General features: G+C 44.6%; 1 protein-coding gene across 1 annotated transcript; it reads right to left on the bottom strand.

Annotated features, from left to right (window-relative positions):
* Positions 1-1,764: 1,764 nt before the first annotated feature.
* Positions 1,765-6,076, bottom strand: hapln4 (hyaluronan and proteoglycan link protein 4). The gene is made up of 4 exons (XM_029001432.1): positions 5,808-6,076; positions 4,166-4,528; positions 3,777-4,079; positions 1,765-2,948 (listed from the first exon to the last, which is right to left on the bottom strand). The coding sequence occupies exons 1-4, from the start codon at positions 5,944-5,946 to the stop codon at positions 2,587-2,589; spliced, it is 1,167 nt and encodes a 388-aa protein (XP_028857265.1). The 5' UTR covers positions 5,947-6,076; the 3' UTR covers positions 1,765-2,586.
* Positions 6,077-7,777: the final 1,701 nt, after the last annotated feature.

Below are 7,777 nucleotides of genomic sequence, written 5' to 3'. Positions count from 1 at the left end.
CTGGAATTATTTTCAACCCAGGCAGTGATATGGCGCTGTTTTAGGGATTGGCTTTGTGTTTGGCTTGGACCCAAAGACTGCTGGGCAAGCTTCCACCTACCCTGACATGGGAAAATGGGGTCTGGAAATGAATGGATGATTAGTGGCAAATGAAATTTCCCTTTCATTGTACAGTGAGCATGTAGCATGTTCGCAGATGTGGACAGTTTTGAATAAAAAAAGAGAGCTACATTTTCATAGATTGAATCAAATCTGCTAGATGAAACCTGTTATGCAAACATGTAATGGAAATGTCTTATATTACCTTTCTACCTTTCATTAAGCAGGACACTAACCACCACTATTTCTAAGGGCCTTGTCCATATAAAGATTGAATCCTTTCAGATTCAGAAAGGCCATGTTTTGTTTCTGGTTCAGCTCTGACCTCTGTAATCAGCTGATGAATATGAATTGTGAAAGCCTCTGCTTTTTCATCCAGCTCTTTCTACTCAAGAGGTCACTTGGTTGTTATGAGGTTCTCTCAGTTCATTTTAATCAAACACAAAAAAGCAACAGGCAAAATGAAAATCTGTTCAAGAGCAGGTGTCACATGACCTTACACTTACCTTGGAGGACAACTTTTTCTTCAGAACAACACTTGGATTATTGAAAATGCAGCATTGGTTCTCCCTTGTGGTCTGCTGAGCATGTTTAGAAGTCTTTTGATTGCCTTAAGATCCAACATTAGGGCCAAGTTTGTGAGACATTACTGTTTGCTTATTTATCCCCATTTGCTTTATATAACACTTTTAACAAGTCGTTAATGTATGTTTTTAATAACTTTTCTTATGTGATATAATGATATATAATCATATAATAATATATAATGATATATAACAAATGAACAGACAATTATAGGCTACATGTGAATGTATATAGATGAGATGAAGCAAAGGGCATGGGGGAACAGAGGTGTCACCATTGCCTCATACCCTTAAATTCTACAGTAATAACACCAAAATCAAATCCGGAGCAGGAAGCAATGTCTGAATTTGAACAATAGTTAATGAAATGTTCAGCATTTGGATAATTTCAGATTTATTTCACTAGCTGCCACCACCTCACTTTGAATCTTGGTATATTTCTGGGTGACATTTCATGGAGTCCTCAATTTGAGTGACTTGTCTCACCACTTTAATGCATTCTGTGTTCAAATTAAGCCTTCGTTGAGGCAAGAGTCTTTGCTGTAGAGACAAGAGTCAGTGTCAGCAATGTCTGTTCATTTGGTGGCTTCAGGGATGGCTGTCAGTCATGTAATAACAACCATGTATGATTTGATATATTGTCACTGAAACACAAAGGGATGGACATCACTAAAAACTGCATGAGTCTGCATCCATGTTGTTTACAGTTAGTGCCAGAAGTAAAAAGAACCAAGATCCAAACTGACTCCGACAAAAGGCCAGAACAGCAGGTGGTGGCCACCAGTGACAGGGGGGCAGGGCATGGAACGAACTTTAAGGAGTTCTATTTCTCACTTTGTCTGCTTTTTTAATGAACGTTGCTATGGAAATTGCATTCCAATGGCATAGCAGCTTTTTTTATTTCTGGTTTTGGCCTGAATAGTCTCGACAATCTAAGGTGTTCTTTAAACAGAAATTTGGCCAGATTTCACCTGCAATATAATAACTGGCAACACAACAAAGCCTCACTTTCATCCCTGAATATCAAATGAACTCCTGAAAGAATGAGAAATAAGAATGATTCTGACAATGTTTGGTTCATAAACATTTTAATCTGTCCAAATAGCATTATTTATTGACAAAATTTGTGCTATTCCACAATTCAATGACCAGTGCAATTGCTAACCACTAAGGCAGTGATGAGGTAGATAAGCAGCTACAGGGAAAAGCTGTTCTTCAAGCATTCAGCCTCATTAGGAGAGGGGCGTGGTTTTCAAAACATGCTAACCGTTCTGTTTGCAATTAGGATCGGTTTTGGTTACCATAATCCTTTCAAATCCACCATGAAACATAATTCTATAAGCAAGCTTTTTGTGCATAGTAATTCAGTTCCAAGTCAATCGGATGGAAATGAGTGCAGCAGGAGTGGAGAGCAGGACGTGCCTGGCAAAGCAGAGCCCTTGAAAACATCTACGCATCAGTTGTGCGCTTCAAAGCTTGTTGTTCTTTTAAATATCAGGCCTGAGAGACGAAAACGGAGCCATGCTCGACACGATGCATTCATTACGAGGGCACAAAATGATCTGTTTGTCTTTGTGGTAATTAACAATGCATGGGTCCTGCTTGGTGTCTCGCAAAACCTCCACCTGAGGAGACGAAGCACAAAACGTCAAAGCTAAAGAACAACCCTCTGCTGTTTCCCATGCAAAACTGGGCACGTAATTAATGGGTTTGTCATCTGTTGTGCTGATGCAATGCCGTGGTTTATGAACTTCCACTGAAGACGACTACGTTTTCTTATGTCGTAAGATGCCTGTAAAATTGCAGCCATAATCTAATGCTTTTGTATTTTTAGCTCTCAGCAGATCTAGGCTACCCAGCTCACATAACCTAAAGGAGTGTTTTCTGGGCTCAGCTGACCCCTCTAGATGACCCTGGTACCATTGGTGGCCTTACTGCTCATTTTGAAGGAAGCCTTCATTGGCCGTGTGTCGCCACTCTCGTTTTTGCGAAAGCAGTAGACCCCATATAGACGGAACTTCTTGTCTGGGAAGCCGAGGTTGCGCACGCCGGGGTCGGGACCGCCGCATCGTGCCCGAGGGTTGACGATGGGGTAGCGAATGCTGCCGTCCTCCAGCCAGCCAGCTTCACAGCGGTCCAGCAGCTGGATCTTCCAGGCTGCATAGACTTGACCCACCTTGGCCATCGCCGCTCCATCCCGTTGACACGCCTTCAGGGCCTCCAAGTAGTTCACCTTCTTGAAGCGTTTTAGGAAGTAAACACGCCCTGTTGCAAAAGAGACAATATGACAAGACACATTGCATTCACTCAAAACATGTAAGCAAGATAAATGCAAAGGCCTCAATTCCCATTTTCCCTTATGAATTGTAGTCAATACAACAAAATGATTGTTCAAAAAAGTATTGAAAAGCATGTTTAAGAAATTCTGCTTCTGAGAGGAGGCCACCTCTCTCTGTCTCTCTCTCTCTGCTCATCCATTGATTTTCTGTTTGTGTATGCGACTATTGCCTGCCTGTTAGTGAGAACACTGTACAATATCCCTCCTGGGATCCGCTGTAAATGTCTTCCAGCTGGTCAGTGCTGCATTATCATCCGCAATCCCTCCAGTTGTGCTCCATCCTGGACAGGATGTCATCTTTAATAACTCACCCAGGGAAGCGATGAAAAGCCTGTTAGTTCTCCTCACTGAAGTAGCTTTCTAGTGGGCAAGGGACACTATTTCCCCACCTTCTTAACGGCAAAGTCATCATATTTGCTGAACATTGTTCTTTAAGCCAAGAACATCCATTGAGACCAATTATATCCCACTGGTTTTCATTAATTGGCTGTTTATGACATGGTTGAGACCTTTATGGATGTGGATGTGGAGATCCTGGCTGTGTTTACAGAATGCATGTTGCCTATAAAAATGGAAGCTGTTCATAGTGGCACAATCTGCTCGATTGTGATCAAAGGAAATGAGATAAAAGGAGGAGCAGCAAGTCCTGTGATCCTTTCATGAAGCCCAAGTCAAGAAATACTAATCCAAATCCATGCCCTCAGGCCTGGAAGATCACAGATGGCAGGGAGAGAGCGAGTCGTGGCCATACTCACCATTGAGATTGGAAGTGAAGCAGAACGCGTCATAGCGCTCGTCTTCCTTGTGTCTGTATCCATAGTTCCGGACGCCAGCAGGGGTGTCTTTGCGGCCACACTGGTCCCGAGGGTGGGCAATGGGATACTGCACGGAACCGTCATCCAGCCAGCCGGCGTTGCACCAGTCTAATCCGTCAAGCCAAGCTTTATGCAGCTGGCCGTGAGAGGCCAAGATGGCATCCTGCTGTCGACAAGTCTCCTCAGCCTCGTGGTAGTTTAGCCTGTAGCGGCCTGTTGATGGATAATATGGGAAGACCACCCCTACAGACCAGAGTGCAGAGACTTCATTTAGCCAGACTACATTCATTAAAACACTTACCTTAGGCATACCTCAAACCTGCCCCAACCTTCAAGATCAAGGTTAACGAATCCAGTGTCATCCTCCATGTCGCTGGTGACCTCACACTCATAGCGGCCGTAGTCCTCCAGTGTGACGTTGTGAATGATGATGGAAGCGTCTCCCGGGCCGGCCAGCTCTAGGGACACTCGGCCCCGGTAGGAACCAAACACTCGCTCCTTTCGACCCAGGGCCACGAAGACGTCCTCAAACTGCAGTGTGTCCGAGACCTTGGTCCACTTGATGCGGATGCGGTCGGGGTCGGTGTTCTCAGGCTCGTGGTGATAGCGGCAAGGCAAGGTGATGGAGCCACCACGATGGGTGATCACCTTCCCCGGGGCGGTCTGCACTATCACAGCCCCACTCTCATCCTCTACAACAAGCAGCAGACAACAAAAATTCAAGATGCTGATAATCTTTACAAATTTCTTCAAAAACGTTTTCCCTCCTCTCATCATAAGTTGTTCCAAACTGTGAAGTGAAGTGATTGTCACTTGTGATACACAGCAGCACGGCACATGGTGCACACAGTGAAATTTGTCCTCTGCATTTAACCCATCACCCTGAGTGAGCAGTGGGCAGCCATGACAGGCGCCCGGGGAGCAGTGTGTGGGGACGGTGCTTTGCTCAGTGGCACCTAAGTGGCACCTTGGCGGATCGGGATTCGAACCGGCAACCTTCTGATTACGGGGCCGGTTCCTTACCCACTAGGTCGCCGCTGCCCCAAGAATGAAGGCAACGGGTCGTCAGGATCCTCTAGACTGTGAAAGATGTATTTCTAGTGCAACAGCTGCATGTGTTGTGCGAGCTCAAGCTCCTTATTCATAGGTGTGGCCATATGAGGATTTTTTTTTTTTTTGCTGTAATTTCTTTATAATTTTTACATTTAAGAAGACCTCAGGCGACACGTCGCCATGTGTTTTACACTGTCATGTTTTTGTCATACATCACATCACCTGTAAATAAAAAAAATTATTCAACTTGCAAAATCGCCACATAAGTCACATAAGCATTGTTTAAAATTTCAACTGAGTACAAATATTGAGTATATTTCTGTTGCACAAATGTACCTTTTTGGTGAAACGTGCTGCTAATGTCCTGTTACCAACTTTGTCAAGAGTCCCATCAGAAAGCATTAGAGGTTACACTACAATAAGATATAAGAATGACCATATCACAATGCCTGATGCTGTTTTTCAATCAGAATCTGTTCCAAAAAAAAGCTGGTATTTTCAACTGGGAAATCCCATCAGTCTTTCCAACCTCCAAACAGTGCTGGGTTTTTCTCTCACGCCTTGTCATGTTTAAGTGGGCATGCAGAACATCTTGCCCCAATTCAGTCGGCTCCAGAATGCATAACTGCATTCAAAAACCCATCAACTGATCCTGGTAATATTCCTCGGCCAATAAAGGCACGAGAAAGGTGTTCAGCACACAATTCAATTCCTAAAATGGGGTTGGTCACGATTTCTATAACTCTAATGTCCTTTCGTCGTTTCATCTGGTGTCACATCATAGGAATACTAAGCACTGTACATATGAATGAATGAATGAATGAATGAATGAATGAATGAATGAATGAATGAAGAGATAATTAAGACCCTTTTTGCCTGTTTTATTCTGGTTCGTTGTGTCACCAGAGCGATGCTTACCGAGCACATGCACCACGTTCTTCCTCCCCTTCGCGGGATCAGCCGGGAAGCCCAACACTGGCAGCGTGGAGGTGAGGACCGCATAGCTGATCAGCAGCGCCAAGCCCTGCATCTTCGCAGAGGTCACGGGCGAAATCATGATCGAACTTTTTCCAAACTACGCTGCGTCCTCGCGTGTCGCGTCTATGGCGTCACCGTCGCCCGCGGAGGGACGAGAGCGACCGCGGCGCCCGGGGATGCTGCAGGCTACCGCAGTACCGGCGCTGCGCAGCCACGGGACCCACCGTCATCGCCCGTGCGGTCCGGGTCGGGGGGGCTTTAACCGAGCTGCTCCTCGGACGCCGCGCTGCGGCGATGCTGCGCCTGCACGTCCCGTCCCGTCCCGCGTCCCTGTCCCGCGTCCCGCCAGGCCGATACGAACAAATCATTACAAATCACTGCAGACTTCTTTTCCTTCTGTGAGCTTTTGTCCTATTGCATGTCCTGAAAACGTTCTTGAAAATGCAGGCACCCTTGCAGATCCCGAGTCAGTCTAAATGCAGTCCGAATCCTGCTTTTCCGTGGAAAACCGAGGAACAATGCTGCAGGTTTACATTTACAGCATTTACCAGAGACCCTTATCCAGAGCGACTTACAATCAGTAGTTACAGGGACAGTCCCCCCCCATGGAGACACTCAGGGATAAGTGTCTTGCTCAGGGACACAATGGTAGTAAGCGGGGTTTGAACCTGGGTCTTCTGGTTTCATAGGCGAGGGTGTTACCACTAGGCTACTAACACCCAGTTTCTTCCTAGTTCCTTCCATGAAACCAAATTAGTCTATTCATTAAATGTCCTGGTTATAGACCTACTTGCATCAATATTGAAAACCTGAAAATTCAAAACTTGTTATACCTCTAACTTCCAATCGCAGCCAAGTTTAAGAGAAATTGTTGATAACAACCAAATGCACAAATTTTAATGAAGAATTGGATACATGATCTGTTTTTATGTTTAAATGCACTGTAAAAAATGAGGGACAGAAACAGAATAATACATAATCCACTCATACCTCGCCACCATGCTGGATGTGAAAGTGAAGTGATTGTCATTGTGAAACACTGCAGCACAGCACAAGGTGACACAATGAAATTGAACCTCAGTGGCACCTTGTTCATTTGTTTTATGGGAGACACTAGAAACACTCAGGGTTAAATGTCTTGCTCAGCCACACAATGATAGTAAGTAGGGTTTGAACCTTTCTACCATAATTCACATTAGAGGCTTGTGAATCTCCGAGAAATACAGAGCTGAGCAGACAGACTGGAAATTCCCAGTAGTCTCCATTATTGATGGAACAGGTATTTAAATGACTGGATCGGATTAAGAAAGAGTCACACAGAATGCAGGTTTTGCAGGAATGCAGGTTTTTACGCAAGTACTCCATGCACTGCTTCGGCATGAAAAAAAAACTGCTGAGAAGGTCCTGTGGAAATGTAGAGAATGACTCATTACTTTTTAAAATGTTTCCATGTTAGCAATTGACTTCAGTATCAGACAGTAAAGATAGATTGAGATACACACAAGGCTCCAGGTGTAAGTAAGATGGACAGCTCCTATTTTTTTTAATTCAGGAACTCATTAACACAGTAAATCCTATGAGTGTTTGCAGGTTAGAAGATGTGTTCATGACACACAATAATGGTAAAGGCATGGACCTTGGTTTTGCTGCCATTATTGGAAAAATCTGTAAACTAGGTCTGTCCCAGCCATGTAGGGTGGCTGACTGAATAATTTTGTAATGAAACCAAAGTGTGAATGGAGCGTACTTCATTCAGATGGTGGCCTTTAAAGCACAAGACCAGACACCATCGCACACACCCACACATCAGGTGCAATTTAGCTGGATCACCAACATGTGTCTGTCTTTGAATTGTGAAAAACACGTAGAGGAAACAGAAGATCCTGCTGCTTCCACACAGTGCCCACGGG

Source organism: Denticeps clupeoides, chromosome 13, assembly GCF_900700375.1.
Source record: "Denticeps clupeoides chromosome 13, fDenClu1.1, whole genome shotgun sequence".
Lineage (NCBI taxonomy): Eukaryota > Metazoa > Chordata > Actinopteri > Clupeiformes > Denticipitidae > Denticeps > Denticeps clupeoides.
This window is presented reverse-complemented; position numbering and strand designations above follow the sequence as displayed.

Bases quoted from the DNA above. Each gene is read 5' to 3' on its own strand.
- hapln4 (XM_029001432.1), bottom strand. From the start codon at position 5,946: ATGATTTCGCCCGTGACCTCTGCGAAGATGCAGGGCTTGGCGCTGCTG. The intron at 4,529-5,807 runs GTAAGCATCGCT...TGCTTGTTGTAG, and splicing joins GAACGTGGTGCATGTGCTCG to AGGATGAGAGTGGGGCTGTG. The intron at 4,080-4,165 runs GTTGGGGCAGGT...TCTGGTCTGTAG, and splicing joins CGTTAACCTTGATCTTGAAG to GGGTGGTCTTCCCATATTAT.